Source organism: Sciurus vulgaris, assembly GCF_902686455.1.
Source record: "Sciurus vulgaris genome assembly, chromosome: 5".
In the NCBI taxonomy this organism is placed as follows: Eukaryota; Metazoa; Chordata; class Mammalia; order Rodentia; family Sciuridae; genus Sciurus; species Sciurus vulgaris.
Genome location: NC_136465.1, coordinates 161,666,762 through 161,687,671, shown reverse-complemented (window position 1 = coordinate 161,687,671; position 20,910 = coordinate 161,666,762). Strand labels below are relative to the sequence as shown.

At 40.2% G+C, this 20,910-nt stretch overlaps 1 protein-coding gene across 5 annotated transcripts in view; it reads right to left on the bottom strand.

The window, feature by feature from the left end:
* Positions 1-20,910, bottom strand: part of MYBPC1 (myosin binding protein C1) — an 83,103-nt gene that overhangs the window by 7,731 nt on the left and 54,462 nt on the right. For all 5 annotated transcript variants that reach the window (XM_079141364.1, XM_079141361.1, XM_079141365.1 and 2 more), the window contains 9 exons: positions 20,132-20,291; positions 18,946-19,050; positions 17,945-18,133; positions 15,555-15,689; positions 11,297-11,464; positions 7,863-7,951; positions 4,853-5,048; positions 3,419-3,558; positions 567-726 (listed from right to left, as the gene is read on the bottom strand). In XM_079141364.1, coding sequence (XP_078997490.1) covers positions 567-726; positions 3,419-3,558; positions 4,853-5,048; positions 7,863-7,951; positions 11,297-11,464; positions 15,555-15,689; positions 17,945-18,133; positions 18,946-19,050; positions 20,132-20,291 — 1,342 coding nt within the window. The remainder of the gene's footprint in view (positions 1-566; positions 727-3,418; positions 3,559-4,852; positions 5,049-7,862; positions 7,952-11,296; positions 11,465-15,554; positions 15,690-17,944; positions 18,134-18,945; positions 19,051-20,131; positions 20,292-20,910) is intronic.

Sequence of the window (20,910 nt, the reverse complement as noted above, 5' to 3'; positions counted from 1 at the left end):
TGAAGGTGTCCAAGAATCAAAATAACAGAAATCCAAGAAGGAAATGTCTACTTTTCCCCATCCCAGTGACATTAGCCATTTATAGATCCGTGGCCAGAAACTATAATGAATTAAAGCCTATATTTATTTTTATTTTATTTTAATTTTTGTACCAGGGATTGAACCCAGGGGTGCTTAATCACTGAGCCACATCCCAAGCACTTTTTGTCTTTTATTTTCAAACAGGATCTCGCTAAGTTGCTTAGGACCTTGCTAAGTTTCTGACGCTGGCTTTGAACTTGCAATCCTCCTGCTTCAGCCTCCTGAGCCCCTGGGATTACAGATATGTGCTACTGTCCCTGGCTTAAAGCCTAAATTAAAAAAAAAAAAAAAAATGCAATGATAATGTATTATCCCTTGAACAATTTTACCTGTAAAATTTAAATTTCACTTGAACCTTGTTTCCATAGTTTTCCATAATAATTGTTCCCACAGTTTCCGCCTCACCACATCTCTGCTTCTTTCAGCCTTATCCATCTAGTCCCTACCCACCTCATTTTCTGGGTGACTCTCCACGCCCGACTCACCGTCCTTGGCGATCACAGCGCTCTCTTTAGTCATTGTTGCTTCCTCACTGAGGCCGCACATGTTCTCAGCAAAGACCCGGAAGTAATATTCATTCCCTATGACCAGTTCAGTGATGGTGGCATTGGTTCGGTGATAATGCTCAATGACAGTGAACCATTCCTGAAAGAAAAAATAATAATAGTTTGAGAAAAATCAGCTACAAACACACAACTTTTTCAACTGCTGTTTAGAATAAATAACAAGTGTGTTTTGCTAATCAAAAGAAAAAAAATAGTACTAATTTTTATATTGAGAGTTACAACAAAGTACCGTTAGCATTATATTTTATAATTTGTTTATACTTTACTATGAAATTCAATCTTAATTTATACATTAGATTCCATATCCCTAGATATTACTTTCTATCAACTTTATATTTTTTTCATGTCTATCATTTATCTATCTACCTACTTCTCTATCCATCTTTTTTAGAACAAAGTATAATTTCAGAACTTTAGTGCCAATTTAGCTATTGATAAGAGATGAAACTAAATTACCAGAGAAAAATTAATAGTATCCAGTGAATTGGCTGAACATCATTGACAGATTCTTTCAGATATCACCCCCACCCTACCATCTCTGCCTCGTTGGTCACATGCTTATCACTTAACCTAGCAACTTTTTTCCCATAACATTTGCTACCTAAAGTATATGTACATAAATATATATATGAAACATATACATAATAATTTAATATGTATGAAATATATACAAGTAAAATAAATAAAACCAAGTAAAATACATTCTCTCCTTGGAAATTGCATACCACAACATAAAACCTGATTTGCTTCTCAACTGTTTGTGTCCATAGTGCCCATCACAGTGCCTGCAGAATGTACTGTGCACAAAACTAATATTTACTGAATACTGAATGAATGAATAAGTTAAAGCTACATTAAAATCTTTTTAAAATTTGTTTCCTCACCATACTGAGAAATATAGTGGTCCTAATTTTTATCTTGCAGCCAGTTGAAACCATATCATACTACATTTCATTACTATTGAGAAAATATTTGTGCTAATAAAAAGTCGCTTTATAAAGAAAAAGAATTTTCCTTGGAATGTTCAGGGGTCATTGTTATCTATGAATTCTGGATATTTTAGACACAAGACAGTTAAGCCTTTCTTTATTGATGAAGCACTTAAATGGAAACCTCCATTCTAACGTTTATTACACTTTGTTACCATTTGGTTTCACATCTTCCTTCTTGCCTTGACTATGAGGGCCCCAAGAGCAGGAGTTGACTTTAAAAGAAATTTATATGGAAAAAATTAAAAATTAAAAAAGGTTGATTCAGCAGCTACAGTAGTGCTCAGCCTATGGTCAGAGAATGAAAATCAAGTGTTCGGGCACATAATGAAAACACTGTTGATGGGAAGTATGAGTGACTGGGAATTTAAGTGGAGAACAGCCTCTGGAGCCACAATGAGACAGTGGTGAGCTGATTTCCTTGGTGGTGGCACTGGCGGGAGCAGCACCTTGTGGTCTCTTGGTCTGTCTCTGCTGGAATGCAACGGAATACAGGGGTGTGGTGGTGTTGCAGGCTGACCTCAGGCACGCGGAGTGGCGGTAAAGTTCTAGCCTCCAGGACTTGACTGGATGCCCAAGAAGGCAAATGTTGGGCAAGTATGCAGGGGGTGGAAGAATAGGGAGGATGCACAGGAGCCCTCTGGGTTCACTGCCAGGATCAGGCTAAGGTCCAGTGGAAAACTTTAATTGCTAAGAAGTTGGAGATGTTCAGATTCCTCTCTTGCAAGGTCATCCATCAGTCCCACTTTCAAGTTGTCCAGGTTTCCATGAAAGATGTCACTTTAAATACCAAATCTTATTTTGCCATGTAATACCTATGGGGGAGCCAGAGGGTTGTGGGAAGAAGCCATGCTAAAAAAAGCTCATGGAAAGAAGCGGCTGAAATTTCTGTTACTTAAGAATGCCTTTTCCAACACTTTCTCCTTCTATGAATCCAGTGGAACTTCAAGACCAAGTTCTTACTGAGATATAAAAGAGCAAACACATAGACTTTCTATCTATACTATCTAATGTGATGTTTTACTATAAGAATGAAAAATGTTCTCGGTCACTGTGTGTCCACACATTGATTTGTTCATTCATCCACACACATGTTGATCAGTACTAAGGTGCAGAGTACGGGTTCTGATTCGACACTGACTGCTAATTTCTGGTGATCTCCAGCAACACACTGATCCTTTAGGAGCCTCATTTATTTCATCGGTAAAATATAGGTTATAATAATTCATACTCCAACTAGATTGCTTCTTGAATACATTACATTGTTTTCCTCTTCAGGATCTTTGCACATGCTGTACATTGTAGAATCTTTCTTTTCAATCTGGTTTCTGTCTCCTTGTTTTGTTTTTTGTTTTAAGATACAAGTCCACACAACCCAACATTTGTTTCACAAGAAGGAAGAGTTCCCAGATATAAATTTGAGTCAGAATGTGGCGTGAGTAAATATTCATTGAATGAATGAATGTAAGGAATTCTACTAAGCATTGCCCCAACTGCTTTATATTGTTTTAGCTATATAATAGCTAAGCAAGGTAAGTATTTGTGCCTCCTTTTTATACATAAGGAAAATGGAGAGCAAAGAGGTCCAGGGATTGATGACATGTACGTGGCCTTGAGTGATCTCGAGTCTGTCTCTGTGGCTCCAAAGGTGCTACCTTTTCTGCTCTGCCCACTTCTCCTTGGCCCACAGTCTCCTCACCTGTCAACCTCACGCCCCACCCCACTACCTCTGAGGAGACGAGATTTTGCTTCTGCGGCTCAACAGAGAACACCAGGCCTTACCATGCTCTTCTTGTCGGCCTTCTGGATCGTGTACCCTGTGATGGCGGCATTCCCATCATCCTTTGGTGGTGTCCACGTGAGAGCCACGTTCTCTCCCCAGACATCTTCAATCTTCACAGACTGGGGTGGACCTGGACGGTCTATAGGATGGATTCACAGCATCACGGTGAGGTCCCTTTCTCTGCCAGTCTATACTGTCACATGAGGATATTTTAAAATGTCCTTCCCCTTGCCACAGGAAGTGGCGACCCTATGCCTTTGGTTAGAATAGAGCAGGACCAGATCCAAGAGCACAGAGCAAAACTCCTGTCCGCAAAAACTGGAGAGGTTTAGCCACAGGTAAGAGTGCTTGCTTTACAGGGCATGCCCATTCACCCAAGGAGAGGCTCATCACAGGAAGTTGCCCCTTGGTTAGAGAACCTCAAGTTTTAGCAAATTGACTGAAATATAATAATGAAAATGATTGGAGGGGTGGAGTTTTAGCTTCGTGCTTACCTAGCATGCATGAGGCTCTGGGTTCAATCCCTACCCAGCACCATAAGAAAAAAAAAAATACTGGAAACAAGATTTCTCCCAGTTCTGCTCTTAAATATATTTCTTGACATCAAGACAGTTATAGAGGCTGGGTAGGGTGACACATGCCTGTAATTCCAGCAGCTCAGGAGGCTAAGGCAGGAGGATTGAGAGTTCAAAGCCAGCTTTAGCAACTTAGTGAGGCCCTGTTTCTAAATAAAATATTTTTAAAAGGACTGGGCATGTGACTCAGTGGTTTAGCACCTCTGGGTTTAATCCCCGGTACAAAAAAACAAAACAAAACAAAAAAAACGACAGTTATAGTTCTAATAAGAGGATAAACCCATAAAGGATCCCTGCTCCGTTCCCCTAACTGGGCAAAAGTAAGAAGTAACCTTATTTTTTTAAGCATCTAACTAACTCTGTAGGATCAACCTATTCAGTGTTTAACCGTTTAATTTTGTTTAGGTTCATCTTCCTTACATTTAACAAAAATTCTTTATCTCCACTCAAAGTTTTTAGAGAATTTTAGATATAGTAAGAAACGTGTTAAGCTACACCCAGAATCTACAAGTTTTTAAGATAAGAATTCAACATAGGAAATAGGTTTATCACTGGGGAACTGGGAAACTTTCCCAGTTCGATTGCTAAAGCAGTACGGATAGATTTCACCAAAAAGTACAACATACATTCATTTTCTTGAACACAGGTGCCCCACATCTCTCATGATTAGTATTTTTAGTCCGTGAAAACTTATTTTGAAATGCTAACAAATCTTACTAACTTATTATTTGTTTTAATCCTAAAAAAGAATTTTATGTAGCGCTAATGTAACGAAGATTTCCATTTCTCCTTTAATGTCAAGGACATTTAGTTCCCCACTACTTTGACAGAACACTCGAGTTCCTCCCCCAAACCTACCAACGACCTGGATGTCGACGGAGGCACTTTCCACAAATTTTTCCACTTTGACCTGCAGATCATATTTCCCAGAGTGGCTCCTCTCTGCTTTTCTGATAAATATGATCGTATCAGTCTCGGAGTTGCGGATGTTTATTTGATTCTTATCGATCTCTTCACCATCCTTCTTCCAAGTTAACTCTGGTCTTGGTTTTCCCTGGAAAGAAAGACAAAAGAAATAGAGGGGAGAAGTCAGATTGCCTGAGAGTGTTTTCAATGTGACAGGAATGACACTGGATTAACCTTTTCTGGGCAAGGATGGAAAACACCACCATTGGAATCTTGGTGGTGGTAGTCGTCGAGGGTGACAGCAGAAGACCCCTTCTGCTTTTTGCCTCCTGTGTGCAAAAGGCATAAACAGGACATTTATTATCTTCCTTGATCTTCACATCAAGAAAAGTATCATCAGCCTCTTTCTCTACATAGGGGAATTAAATGATTTGGCAAGGCCTTGCAGCTAAGTGCTGGAACTAGGTTACACAGGCGGATCTACTTGGCTCCAAAGTCGGCAGAACATAGGCTAATCGTCAAGAGTATGAGCTCTGACGTTCTGGACTCTATATTTGGATCTGGACCACTTAATAGACATGTAACCTTGTGCAAGAGTTACTTCGACTCTCTGTGCCTCAGTTTCCTAATCTGTAAAATAGAAGCAAGAAAAGTACCTATCTCACAAGATGGTTGTAAAGATGGAAGGCCTAACAAAACTTCTGCATACTACAGGAGTATTTTATTAATATCATCCAAAGGTAAATGATTATTATCCACTATACTCTGCTGCTCACCTCAGACTTGCTAGAATTCTCTCTCTGCTCTGGCTGCTGATGCTATTCTTGAAGAGCAGACTTAAAAAAGAAATTACAATCTGATTCAAGGGCATGGGTTTTCAGTTTCTATTACCAAGGAATGTCCTAGAATTTCTGAGCACCCAGGCTCACTCCTACAGACAAGAATCAAGTGTCAACTCAGAAATTAATTCAGTAATTCATTAAGGCATGGTTTTCCTAATGTGTTCCAGACGTATGGCTCCTGGCTGGATTATGACATGGGATGTGGAGATACACATTAAACTCTTGCCCGTGGAGCTTGAAGAACGGCTGGGGGTGCTCAGACTTGAGGCAGGAGGATCACAAGTTCAAAGCCAGCCTCAGCAAAAGCGAGGCACTAAGCAAGTCAGTGAGACCTTGTCTCTAAATAAAATACAAAATAGGGCTGGGGATGTGGCCCAGTGGTTGAGTTTTCCTGGGTTCAATCCCTGATTACCCGTGCCCCCCCTTAAAATAAAAGAAAAAAATAAGGAAAAACAGTTCCACATCTTATTTCCTTAAAGGTACAACTTGCCCTTAGCTACTAGAGGAAAACTGAGTTCTCTAATAACACATGGAGTTGCAAAAGCAGCAACAGGGAACATGGACTCTGCTGTAGGCACTACCATTTCCTTGCTGTGTGACCTTGGGCAAATCACTTAACTTCTCTTATTGTCAATTTCTTCCCTCCTCAAGTGGGGGTAAGAATATCTACCCTTCCTGCCTCGCTGGGTGTTTCCCTTACCCTGAGCTACACCCCCTGCTTCACTGGGTGTTTCTAAGGATCAAAGGAGGAAACGTCCGAGAGCTCTAGAGGTTACACAGACATACAAACAGGGCACATTATTCTCATGGCCCTTCCTGGTGGCTGAGAGGCTCCTGGTCTGCCAGACCTAAGAGCTCCTGTTCTCATGCTCTTTCCTCTCCCAGACCCAGTGATGGAAGATCATACAGAGACCCCAAGATCTGGGAGGCTGAATGAGCCCTGGTGGTAGAAATGATGTGGACATGGGAGGGCAGGGTCAGCAGCCAGCTCTGAGTAGGGCTGTGGCTGGTGCTGGGTCTCCTGCCTGCTGTGACATGCTCCCTTTGAGACTGGGAGGAAGGAAGTGGAGGAGCCTGGCCAAGCCCTTCCCTCCCTGCTGCGCTCTGCCTAGCTGCCTTGGCTTTTGCTCTAATTTAGGGACTGTGCATGCTGTAGATAACCATCTCTTCTAAGTCTCAGGCCTGGATGCAGTGACACCAGAATTGGCTGTCCCCTTAGCTTGGCTTTCATGGGAACCTGGGTTTGAACAGAGCTCTGTGAGTGTGTGTGTGTGTGTGTGTGTGTCTGAGTGTGCGCATGTGTGCAGAGACCTAAATTCTAATTCAAGACTATGCTGCCTGATATAATAGACATGAGCTACCCGTGGCTAAGTTAGAATTAATTAAAATTAAAGAAAAATCAAAAACCTATTCAGTTGCATTAGTTCCTTGTGGCCACCATTCGGATATACACAGAACCTCACAGAAAGTCCTATTGAACAGCACTGCCTAGAGGCCTAAAGATAGTCAGGTGAGTTGGGAGGCAGGGGCACAGGGTGTGTGTGCACACGTGTACATGTGAAACCAAAACTGATCACTGTAAGCAAAGCTTGGTTAATCCTGTGGACAACAGTTTCTTTTATTAGAACCACCATTTAACAATGAGCATATATTTTAGTGGCCTCAAGATTTCACATTTTGGTTATCCCTCATTGGAATTTTGTTTGGTTCAGGGTCACTGTGGAAACTAAGCATGTATTGTTTTCTTGAATGTCACACTGAGAGCTTCACTAAGAAGGATGGGTGTGACAGAGAGCTAGGACCAGAGAGGCCCTCCAGGCATTCCTTCATCTGGTTATCTCTGTGATGTTCCCCTCCTGCCCACCAGAGTCCTGGAACTTTGGGCAAGATTATATCTCATTTATTTCATGCAGAAAAAAAAAATCTGGTGGTTTTATAGTTTTCTCTACTTCTATGATAGGAGATCCCTTAATCACTCCCAAACCTCTTCCATTATTGACTCACTCTCCCTCTGAGGATGTCCTGAATCATGCAGACCATAAATGCTAGAACAGCCCCACCCCCTGTTCTTAAATACCCCAGGCCTGGAAAGGGAAAATGAGGGACCCCTGAATTATTACCTGGAAAGGTATAACCAGATTGACAGCTTCTCCAACTCTGCGGATATAGGTTTGCTTCAGGTGCCTTGGGATGCGAATCTTTGGAGGCTCTGGGGGAAGTTAAAATAGCATAATTTTGAATCAGCACAGTATCCTAGAAATGGCCTTGAATAAACCCAATGGCATGGTGTTCCCTGGCCTTTCCTTGTGCTCATGGTCTGCAATACAATCTTGGATGTGTCACCAGCTTATATATGGCAACTTTGGTCAAGACGGGTTTCTTTAAGAAGAAATGTTTTATTTTGAGTCCACAAAATGTATCCTTGACCTCCCTAACTTTAGCACAACTTTGTATTTTTACTGTCATTTAGACCTAAAGCAACTTCACACACACAAAAAAAATCACCAAGCTTTCCCTTGGGACCTATACATATTTTTTATAGTTTCTATCAGTAAGAATGTTCTCCAATGAACATTCCAGAAAATACCTACAGGTTCCAGTTTAGCTGGTAGGACTGTCCATTCTTTCTCAGCAGGGGGAGACAGTTTGAGCATCTAGCATTTGCTATTTAGGTGACTGTTGGAGTTTGATAGTCACTTTCTCCCTATGTGTCTCTGGTGCAGTATCTAACAGTCCTGGGTACTAATATTCATTCATTAATGAAGATACTGAACATGCTGATGCAGGAAAGGCTAAGGCTCAGGGGCTTAGCAGACTTAGTGGGAAGGCTAAGGCTCACGGGCTCTCAGGGATAAAGTATGTCCCAGGATGTGATGGAAACTGGGCTAAATGCTCTATGTGAGTAATTTCAACCTCACAGTCCCCTCAGGAGAGAGGTAATGTTTTTACTTTATCAAGAGACAACAGAAGCACAGGTTAAGTAACTTGCCCAAGGTGTCATAAGCAGGACGAGAACTTGAACCAGGCTCAGGCGTCGAACTGGACTCTGGAGTCAGAGAGATTGGCTTTTTTTTTTTTTTTTTTCTTTTCTGGTACCAGGGACTGCTGAACCCAGAGACACTTAACCCCTGAACCACATCCCCAGCTCTTTATGTTTTAATTTTGAGACAAGGTCTTGCTAAGTTCCTCAGGGTCTCATGAAGTTGCTGAGGCTGGCTTTGAACTCATGATCCTCCTGCCTCAGCCTCCCAAGTCACTGGGTTTAGTCACTGCACCTGAGACTTGGCTTTTCTATCCTAGATCAAACAGTGAGTCTGCTCTTAGCCTTCTCTTAAGTAAAATGGAGATGACAGCAGCACATCTAATTCTAATTCATAGCATTGTTGTGAGGATTAAATGAAGTCGTCCATGAAAGCATTTAGCATAATGGCTGAGAACTTAAGAGCTCAGCCATGGTCTGGAGATGATGATGAGATGATGATGGTGATGACTGAATGTTAGGGTTGGAAGGAAAACTGGAGGCCCTTGAACTCCCTAACATTACATATGAGGACACAGAGACCCAGCAAGATCCCACAGCAGATTATACAATAATAATAATAATAACAAAAACAACAGTAATAATAATAGTTGACATATATCGAAGGCTTATTAAGCAAGCACCATGGACTAATTTATTCAATTCTCATAACATGTTGATATAGTATTAATATTATCCCTATTTTGCAGGTGAAGAAATTAAGGCTTTATAAAAATCATGTCTCTTGTCAGAGATCGCATAGCCAACAGATGACAGAAATAGGATTAAACCTAGGCAGAATGACTCCAGAAAAGACTAAGAAAATGTATATGCTTCATGCTTTCCTTTACCCATTCTCGTTTCCGTCCATCCATCTGTTCATCTATCTACCTACCCACTTATCTGTCTGTCCATTACCGAACTCATTCCCAGAAGGTTTTGGGAGGTCACATGGAGTCTATGATAAAACCTTGTGGCAACCCAGTTATCCAAGCTCTCAATCCAGTGTTTTTTTCCCTAGATTGGGGTTCTTAAACTTTTTGGTTCCAGCCCTCCATGACAGATCAAAAGCTATAGCTGGGGATGCAGCTTAGTGGGAGAGCACTTTGCTAGCAGCATGCATGAGGCCCAGGATTCAGTCCTGGGAACACACACAAATTATTATAGACCCATAAAAGCTTTTTTTTTTTTTTTAATGTGGACTGTATTTATTATCATATAGAAATTAAAACTCAGGCATTTTGAAATGTTTACTGGTTCATTAAAAAATAATAGTATAAATAATAAACACATTTTATATTTTTAAAAACTCAGCAAGGTGAGTCACATTATTTTATATTTTGGCAAGTTTCTTTAAAGTCTGACTTAATAGAGGACAGTCGAATTCTCATGTTTGTTTCTGTCAGCAGACAGTTGTAATATGTCATATTGGTTGAAGTATATAGAGGACATTTGTTTCACACAGATGGGAAGAATATTTTGGTAAACTTTTTCAACAATTGTGGATACTTCTCTTTGAGTCAAAACTAAACATGATGACTTGTAGTTTTCTAACGATTAACTACAACAAGAAGTTTGAAACCATTTCAGTGATCTTTTTTCAAATTTTGTCACATTAAAATCCATTGTCTATTTTGCATTTTGAATACACTTTTTTTCCCCTTGCAGGATTTTTTTTTAAATGATGGGTCTCACTATGTTGCCCAGGCTGGCCCCAAACTCCTGGGCTCAAGCAATCCTCCTGCCTCAGCCTTCTAAGTAGCTGGGGCTATCAGCACATGTCACCATATCCAGCTTCCATGGATGATTTTGTAATGTGTACTAGTAATCTGGAAAGTACTACTCCACTGAATTGTGCAGATTTTCTAAATGCTAACACATAAGTGCTTCATACTTTTCATTTCATTGTCACCTGAGTCTAGAAAAAAACCATGTACTTAAGGACCAAGATTTAATTAAATTAATAATTTTGATGCTTCATCAACAGTGCTTTAAGGCAAAACGACAAAACTGGCCCTTTTATTTTAACTGTGAGTGTATGGAGGTTAGTACAGTTTGGTGGCACACACTTAATTCACACTAAAGCACCAACAGTTTTATTCACTTTCACTTTTACACCATTGGTGCAGATGTTAAAACACGGAAAAGGGCCAGAATGTATTCATGTTATTATAGAAATGGATTTGACCTTGCAGACCCGTCTGAGCCCAGCTGCTGGTGTGGTAATCCTTTGTATTGTTGCATTAACACAAATTCTTTCTCGAAGGTAAATAGGCAGCCCCACCAGAGCTGGCTCCTAGAACCTGGTCAATTTAATTAACTGGTCCTCAGAATGCAAATTATAAACTCAAAGCTGACCTCCCACACTGCTCCCAAGGAGCTATTTTTGTTAATTTCTAAATTCTAAGAAGCATTCATAAGATACCAAAGGAGGGAAAAAAAAAAAAAAACAATAAAGTTTGAGAAATAGGTTTAAAAAAAACGAAGGCCAACAATGTAAAAGGGAGACCAAATTTTGAAATCCTTTACACTTACCTATGATTTCCTTCACAAGAATGGGCTGAGAATAGTACTTGGGCTCGCTGGCACCTGCGGCATTAACAGCCTTCACGCGAACGAAGATCTTGGCATCTGTCGGCAGACCCGTGATGGTGAACTTGGTCTTGTCAATTAGGTCTGTGTTTGCAACTATCCAGTCCTCAGCTAAAGTCCATTAAAAAAAAAAAAAGAAAGAAAAGAAAAGAATGAGGAATGATGTTTAGTGAAAGAAATCACCCTAGCAATTACAGTCAATTCCAACTTAGTATTTTGCTCCTAATCAAATCATTTGGAAAGAGTATGACTTTGGTCTGAACTTGGACTACATGGGTGGGCATTTTTCACATATTTAAGTTTAAAAATGACCTAAAAAGGCTAACATAAACAACAGGAAGAATAAAGTATCAAATTTTGCTGTTTAGGAGAAACCTCTTACTCAGGATTGAAGTATCCTGAATAGTCATAATTATCCCCAAGAGTTTTGCAGCAATTTTGTTCCAATTTGGTTTTATAATGATTGATGTGATCATGATATTTAGTCATTTGTGTACATTAAAGTTCAGAGAAATAGAAAATGGCTCTTCTCACGAGCGGCTTCAACCTTTAAAATCACATAATTTCCCTACTTTATCTTGGTGGGTTCATGATTGTGAGACACTAATATGAACATAGAGAATCTGTGCATGAAGAAGAGGTCTTAATATTCACAAAACAGGAAGCAGTTCATGAGCGATAAGCTCACATGGAGTCAGCTCGATTCTTCATTCTCAGTCAAAAAGCTGATTTTTCCCTCTTAACATTTAGTAGCTTTGTCTACAACATCAAGAGAATTTAAACCCAATATCCAGGGCTTACGAATATTTCGGCTGCAAAAATTAGTGTGCACTATGCACATGGGACAAAAGATGGCTTGGATCCCGAGGACTAGCTCCCCTCCTCCTCCCCCAGCTCTAGGGCTTTTTGGTGTGTGGGCAGTGGGTGCGCTTCACGGGTGGTCATGGGAATTCCTAGGAATGTTATCACATGGTAAGAAAGGCCAAGAGCTTCACAGAATACTTTACCTGGTAGATCAAACGCAGCCTCCCCATTTTCATCAGACTGTTTTGCTGATGTACCTTTGAGAATCCGTCATTAAAATTAATTAAAGACACCCACTTTCACACCAGAAGAATATGGTATCAGTAGTCAGCATTCTCTGTTAGTAAAGTATGCAAAATATGCAGAGATTTGTCTTCAGAGCAGTGACGGAAGAGACCAAACGTGTTAGGGGGGTTCCTCGGGAGAGGCACAGCCTGCCCTGGGCAGCCTAGGGTTTTGTCCTGAGACACCTGCCCCAGAGAAGAGGAGGGAGAAGAAAAGAGAAGAGGAGGAAAAAGGAAGCTGGGACATTTCCAGCTGTGGGAAGAAGATAAAGAGAATAAAGCAACCCTGAAAGGAAAGGAGGAGGCCCTGGAATCCATGGAGACCAGCACACAGTTAAAGTTTATCCTGTACCTGTCCCTGCCACCTCAGCCTGGAAGGGTCTTCCCTAGTCTCCGGGAGCATGATGCTCCCATGGTGGGGCTCCTTCATCAGAATCTGGGAGTGTGGGCATTGTGATAAGGTCAGCCTCTGTTTGGCTCAGCCATGTTTTGCCAGGTTCTTAATGGACATGGAATCTGGCTCAGCAGTTCAGGAGGCTGGGACAACAAACTCTGTCAAGAAAACAAACTGGGTCTGGCTGGGTCCCTACATTCCCTGTGGGTGGCTCACAGGGTAGTCTTGGGCCTGCCCCACTGGTTTGGGGTGGTGACTTTCTTGGTACAGGAAAGGAGCTGGGGCGTGGGGTTAGGATTGACTGAGCCTGGGAACCTTTGCCCACCTCTTCCAACCTACCAGAAATATCAAGGAGAAAGGTCAGGAAGCCAGACATCCTGGCCAGTGAGAGGGCGTGTGGATGATAAAAATATTTATGACTTTGAAAAAGATAAAACTTTAAGCAACTGTTGGTATTTCACAGTCAAGAGATAATGAGAGTGAAAATATGAGAGTGAGAAAACAGGTAGGAAAGAGTGAAGAACTGGTGAAGGAAAAATATCCAAGAGAAAAGGGGAAGGAAGTGATCAGGAGGGAACAAAAATCACCCACCTCTTCACATTTGAGCCACTTTAACTGAGGGAAACGGAAAGAAAGAAAATGAAGTCTGAGGGGATGTAGAAGGAATATGTTAAGTCATTTAATACACGAGGTGAATTTTTAAGAAAGGAGAGAAGAAATGAGTGCGAAGGAAACAAAAAACAAGAGTAAAATACTGCAGGCATTAAAGAAAAAAAAAAAACAAAACAAAACAAGAAAAAGAGTCAAAAACAACACACGATCTTATACAAGAAAGATTTCTCTTCTAGAATAGACCTGACATATCCAAAAGCATTAAACACTACAGAAAATTAGTCTGGAGGACAACAGGCATTAAAAGAGAATAAAGAATAAGGCAGCCATGTAAAGAAAGTAAGAAAAGACCGCAAGAAGAAAGATATACACGTTAAAAAAGAACTTCCATAGAAAGCTAATTCTAAAACGTTATGTGGCAAAATAGATACATAATAATGATTGTGTACATATACATATGTATAGATGTATATACATATATATCTACACAGACCACACACAAAATTTCGTAAAATACACTTCATTGTATTTTATCTAAGGTGGGTAACATCAAAATGACAGCCATCTATCATTTTGCTGTATCTTCTTACTTTTTAAACCTATCAGAAAGAAAAGAGTAAAGAATTGGCTCTGTTTCATACATACACAAGGTCTGTGCTCAGCAGCCACATCACATATAAGACTGGGAAATTCTGTTGGCTGGGCAGTATAAAAAGCAGAGTGCAGTGCTTTTTTTTTTTTTTTAAATAAGGGGACAAATGAAATGGGAATAAACCATATTCTGAAGTTCTCAAGAACTTTCCTGTTGCATTTGTGACAATGCCCCCTCCCTCGCTGGGCTAACCCTGGGACCTTCCCTCTAATATCCCCACGGGTTTTGGTTAGTGCCTTTCTAAGCCCTGGAGAAAACAAGCACGGTCCTTTTTGAGGGAATAGATGTGAAAGGAACTCAGTGATGCCAGAATACTTCATTCCCCTTTCTTCTTCCCTCCTGGCCAGCAAGGATCACTTCTGCTGATGTTGAAAGCCCAGGGCCTGGGATTTCTTTCTCCGCAGCTTTTCTCTCCACACTGGTCTTCCTCCAGGGAGGGTACGTCTGTGTTCGTATTCCCCATTTCCCAGGTGTGCTCTGGAGCCTCTTTCCTTCACTTGGAGCATCCATGTTAAAGCTTGGGTCCAAAGAGTTTCCTTAGCGGTCACACCTTGGGCTCCTTTTTGTGGAATATAAACAGGTTTCCCTGGGGAATCGTTTACCTACCATTCACCCAGGGTGGAGGCTGAGTCCATAGCTGGTCGTTTAACTTACCCGTTTCAAATGCCATCCTAGTCATGGCAAGTCGGAAGCCAAGGAGAGCAACAGGCTGTGGGGACTGTCACAACTTTTTGGATTTCGGGTAAATTCTGGCCCATATTTTCTAATGTCATTTTCTCTTTTTTCCATTACTTCAACGAGTAAATTTTTTTTTTTTTTTTTTTTTTTTTTGGTCTTGTTACTCTTTTCCCCTTAAATTTAAGTGATTAAATTTTCATATACCAGATCCTGGAGATAAGTTACTGCCACATGTTGAAACTATTTCTCATACTCTCTGGGATTTAATGCTATTTCCTTTAAAATTAAAAGTCATTCTTAATTCTTCTTTTTTCCCTTAAGAATGCAAGAGGTAATCACCAGATGGCCAAATATGTAGTCTCTTATTCTTAACCCAAACAAGCAGCTCTTTTGATAGTGAACTTCCACTTGGCACAGGTTTTAAAATTTCCAACATGCTTCATCTCAGCTAGGCATTCACTGTCCTCTGGTGCAACGCAATCCCACCCATTCTCAAAGTGGAAGACCCTGGAGTTTTGTCAGAGGCCCTACCTACCTCCTATGACTTGGATCATTTGTGTTCAGTTTTACAGTCCAGCTAGGACATCTTTGAGGTCTCAGTTTGTTAGCATCAAGGACTAAAGAAGAGCTACATTTTTATACACCTCAGAAGAATGACCTCTGATTCAATCTCATTTTTGGTGGGGGAAGAAATGAGTTCCCTTGAAAGAACAAAGGAAGTGGGGCATACCTCACCTACCGAGGACGCTAGTCATTGTGACTGCTAGTTGTACTTACTTCCTTCAAAGCAATACTCTAGCACATAGCCATCTAAACCTGCAGCACCAATCTGGTCTGGGGGCCTCCACTTCATGGTGACAGTGGTATCGGTGACAGAGTCGACAGCCAGGAGAGTAGGAGGGCTGGTCACAGCTTGAAAAAGACAGAAACAGAAGAAACTATTATCTAAAGAGTTAGGACGCAGGAACTGTGATAAAGTGAACTGGGCTACCACTAAAAATGAGGCCAGCAGCCTCACAGCTCAATAAAATTCAATCAAAACTCCTGGGGCATGGTTGTGTGTAGTACAAACATAAGAATTGTGGCAACAAGGTCACACTTTTTCTCTAATTTGGGTGGTTGGCGTGAGAGGCTGGGAGGGCAAGGACGTCAAAGAAATCCAAGTTTGGGATCTAATGATCCAGAGTAAATTTCTTACAACCTTCTAATTTTAAAATACAAATGCTTACACTGTTTTATTTCTATTGAAAAAAATATCTCAGTACCATAAAACAGTGGAGACATCTAATCTTTTGTTTCTTTGCCTACATTGAACCAACTCTTTTTTGGTTTAAAAGATTATGTTTAAGGGCTGGGTGGGGTGGCGCACACTAGTAATCCCAGTAGCTCAGGAGGCTGAGGCAGAAGGATTGTGAGTTCAAAGCCAGCCTCAGCAACTGCAAGGCACTAAGCAACTCAGTGAGACCCTGTCTCTAAATAAAATACAAAACAGGGCTGGGAATGTGGCTCAGTGGTTGACTGCCCCTGAGTTCAATCCCTAGTACCACCCCCTACCCCCCCCCCCACCAAAAAAAAAAAGATTACATTTAAGGCACAACCTTAAAACAAAGAGGCTAGTTTTCAAGTTCAGGCTGTTGAACTGATCTCAGTTTGTTTTAGTCACACTGTAGTATGTACACCAAAGTCTGCTTATACTTTGGGAAGGTCCAATGGAGAGTACCTTTGTGTCAATGGAGTTGGCTCCTTGTTTTCAGTGAGAGGTGGCTCCTGGAATCACCTATGGCTGTCACTGGATTTCTGAATATGAATCCTAGGGCCTACATTATGTGCGGGGGCGCCTGGCAACCCAACCAGTGCTTGACAAGGATCCACTGGGGGAATGATGTTTGCAAAGACTCATCGTCCCGGGAGATGCCAGATGCTTGCCTCCGGGCTCTGGTGCTTTTTCTGCATTATGTTTCTAATATTATATTACTCACACTATTCTTTGGTAGTAATCACTGAGAGTGAAGGGAATACTACAGAATTTCCCAAGAATATTAATAAAACATTAAGGACTATAACTCCTTCTCAGCCACAAGTAGTAAAAAATCTTTTACCACTGTGTGATGTGTCTTCTTCCTGGGGTGCTTGTTACGAACATGTAATGCAGTACATAAATTTGGCCACAGAACCATCTGTCTTTTCAACCATGAGTATGCAAAAAGCACCTCCCACAGTAGCTACTAGATATGGACTAGCTTATTTTATCAATGGCAAGCCCTGGTACCCCCCTAAAGGCAAGCCCTTAGAGAAGGTAGATATAGATCTCCCCCTGTCTCCTACAGGGTGGTTTAATCCAGATGATGGTTTTGTTTATGTGTGGTGGTAAGGTAAAAGAATAAGGTTTCACAACATTCCTTCCTTCCTACAAAGAATAGGTCACCCCTATAATAAACATTGGTACACAATGCCCTGTTCTGGGAAAAAGAGCTACATAAGACAATGTAATCTATTCAGTAAAAAAACGTGGCCACGGGAACCATTGGGACTGCTGCCCTCCTGTAGCCCTTAACTCAGCAATTTAGATATTAACCAGATGGACCTAGTAGAAATGGTCATGTGAGATTATTTGTCTATCGCTTTAACCGCGAGAATAATAATAGTCTTAGGTCACATAGAGTTTAGATATTAAGGAAATAAACATTGTGTTAGCTCATTGACTTAGTTAAATATTCTTAAAATAATTATAATCTGTACGGTTACTGATTTCTCATAATCTTTAGGTAAAAACAATTTCTGCGTATGCTTTGGAAACTTCTTTGATTTTATTAATCATAAGCCTGTCATCATAGCCTGAAGAAAAGTGTATATAAACCCAGCCTTCCCCAGAATAAAGTGGGATTGATTGCACCAGAACTAGAGTCTGTGTCTTTCATTCTCCATCCATCGCCGATGCTGTCTCCCCGCGCCCCGTTTACCAGTGTGGAACCCATGGACTCCTGCTAGGGCTGGACCCCGGCAATTATGAAGATACTCAATTCTACCAAAGGTATCTTTAAATTTATGAGATAGAAAACTGCCTTAACCACTTCCTACCTCCTGCCCACCCACCACTCTGAGAAGCCTCCCAGCTAGACATCAGAAGGGAAGAGTTGTACTATGCGATAATGATTCTTTTGACTCACCCAAGGGAACAAAGGGCTTAGAGGGCATACTGGGCTTGGAGATTCCAACGGCATTGACTGCAAAGATGCGGACCTCATAGGCCACGCCTTCAATCATCTTCTTGGGCTCAAAAGTTGTTTCTTTACAGAGATCGAAATTCAGTCTCATCCACCTGGAACTTTGCTTCTTCTTTCTCTCAATAAAGTATCCTACAGGTACACAAAATGGAAACTGAAGAATTTTTTCCTTGGTCTCCAAAATTGAATTTTGTCAGATATTAAACATTCTTAAAAGTTTGCATATTCTCAGCACGGTATGTGAAAGTCATATATGTATGTATTTTGACCCACCTTATTCCATCAGTTGTTAGAGAGATTATAGGGAATACAAACATTAACAACCTATGATAAAGATAAAAATAAAATAACCACTAGAAAAAATTAAAATTATACTAGAAAAATTAAAAAAAAAAAAAAAAAACAGATTGCACACAAATAGGCCATAGTAACGTAATCAGTATGGTTGTGGCAACATAGTCTTTAAATTTAAGCCAACTATATTGGCTCTGAGCCCGGCAAAGAAGATAGATGGGGAAATGTAAGTTTTGTGAGTCTGATTATTAGCAAGGAGAAAAAAATTCTTATGCAATTGGGGAAGCAAATTGTTTTAAGCATTTAGAGCTAAAAGAAATTTCTTCATGTCATAACCCTATGGAACTAGACACTTACTGACTAGAACAGTGAAAGTTAGACTTATAGTTATTCAAAATTAGTTACTGAGTATAAATGATAAACAAAAAAGAGACTAGGGAATAAATTAGATGATATTCATCAGACCGATTTAAAGCTCACATAATTACAGAGTATCTCAAAATATATACCTTTCAATTTGAATGGATAAAGTCATATTTATAATAGGTATTCTTGTAAATGAAAATTTAAAAAATATACTCTGCACTAAAATACATAAAGAGAATACCAACTGCACGAGCAGTTACAGGGACTGATCAATATCCAGTTACCTAAGATTGGAGACCCTCCATCATAGGCAGGAGGTTCCCAGTTCATGATGCACCAATCATCTCCCACTTCTGTCACGTTTGGTGCCACTGGAGGATCAGGGATGTCTGCAGCAGACAAAAAAAAAGGGGGGGGGGGGAGATAAAATAAAACGAAGAAAGAGTACAGAGGAAAATAGGGTTTTTTGTTGTTGTTGTTTATTTTGGTAATAATCACAGAAACTGCTATTTCAAAGACTTTTCCATATTTCCTGAAATGCTCTTAGTAACTAATTTGGACCAAAAGTTATGCTCAAATTTTGGGGGCAAGGAAAGGAGAGCCTAATAAAAATAAATATGATGTTGTCTCCAAATCACTTAAACCAGTGTTACAACATAATAAACTCCATGTGAAACCTAAGACTCTTGCTCTTTCCCTGAAAATGGCAACTAAGAAATCATTGCCTGGATGCCAGATGGTGGTGGTAGGGGTTATTGTTTTAAAACTACAAATGAACTTCCAGAAGAACTGAATCAAGGACTAACTACAGCAAAATTTGCATTTGTTGGAAAATTCAAGATGTTGACTAATAGAAATCCAAGTTAGAAATGGCAGTTATCATGTTTTGTAAATAAAGTTCAGTGCCTGATAAAGTGGCCACTATTGGCCAATTTGAAATATGTTTCTTAAGGGAAAACTCAAATGAGAAGGGAGATCATTGAAACCTTGAAATACCAATAATTAGCTGAACTTATTTTACTTGGTTTTAGTTAGGTTTAAGAAAAATACACTAAGGACCAAGACAAATCTTATTCCTCTACAAGGATTGTGATATGGGAAATTATTTAGCAATTGTGTCTCTATGACTTTTAAAGAGCAACAAAAGGGAATATGACTTTGCAGAGTTAATGATCAACAATTCAAAATGATTGACCTTTAGCTACTCTTTCCTCCAAAGCCAAGTCCTCCAGGCAAGAAAATAGAAGAGAAAGGGAAGGAAAAGGAAAGAAATGGAAGGAAAGAAAAGAAAGTGGCAAAGGTTGAAAGAGCAAGCGAGAGGGATTTATAAAATATAACTATATTGTGGTGGTGTTTTTTGTTGTTGTTGTTGTTGTTGTTGTTGGCTACCCAGAAAACCTGAGACAAACATCATTTGGCAAAGTCTACTCCTGATCTATACGTATCCATTTGTTCGCCAGGAGGACTGACCCACAACTTTGATCTTGATGCTTGCGTGTGCTTCTCCAGCTTCATTCTTCAGATTTATGTGGTAAACACCAGAGTCATCTCTTTCAGCCACATCAATGACCAGGGTGCTGCTGTCAGGATATGATTCTGCTCGTATCCGGCCACTGCCCTCCATGATAGCCTGACGAGAAGAAAAGAAAATGTGGCATGATGCACCTAAGAAGAGATACTTCAACTTGGCTAGGCATGGTGTTAAAGCCCAAAATGTATTTTCTTCGTTGAATCTTCCCTGAACTCTAGTGACAGAGGCAGTATCCCATTTATACATGAGGAACCGAAGACTTAACCTGTTCAAGCCCATACAGCTAAGTAGCAGAACTGGATCCCACAGCCCATCAACCAACTCTCCCAGGGGAAAGTTGGAGGACTGAAAATAGGAGGGCACAGTGTACTTTAGAAGAAGAGTCTCTTCTTGAATGAAATTAGAAATACTCAGACACATGCCAGAAACTAAATAATGATTTGTTAGTTTCCATAGATGTCTTGAAAATTTAAAAACACGAAAAAGGTTGAAGAAGGTGATCAGGTCAACTTTCCATTCAAGTTGTTGAATATCAATTTTCCATTTCCAATAAGGACAATGAAGAATAAATAATTCCCAAAGTACAGAGAGAAGTTGGGGCTTTTGTTATTTTGTTTGTTTACTTTGTTATTTTGTTTATTTTGTTATTTTGTTTTACTTTCTTCTATTTTTTTACTTTCTTTATTAAACCTGAAATTTAAAGCAGCAACCATTTTTA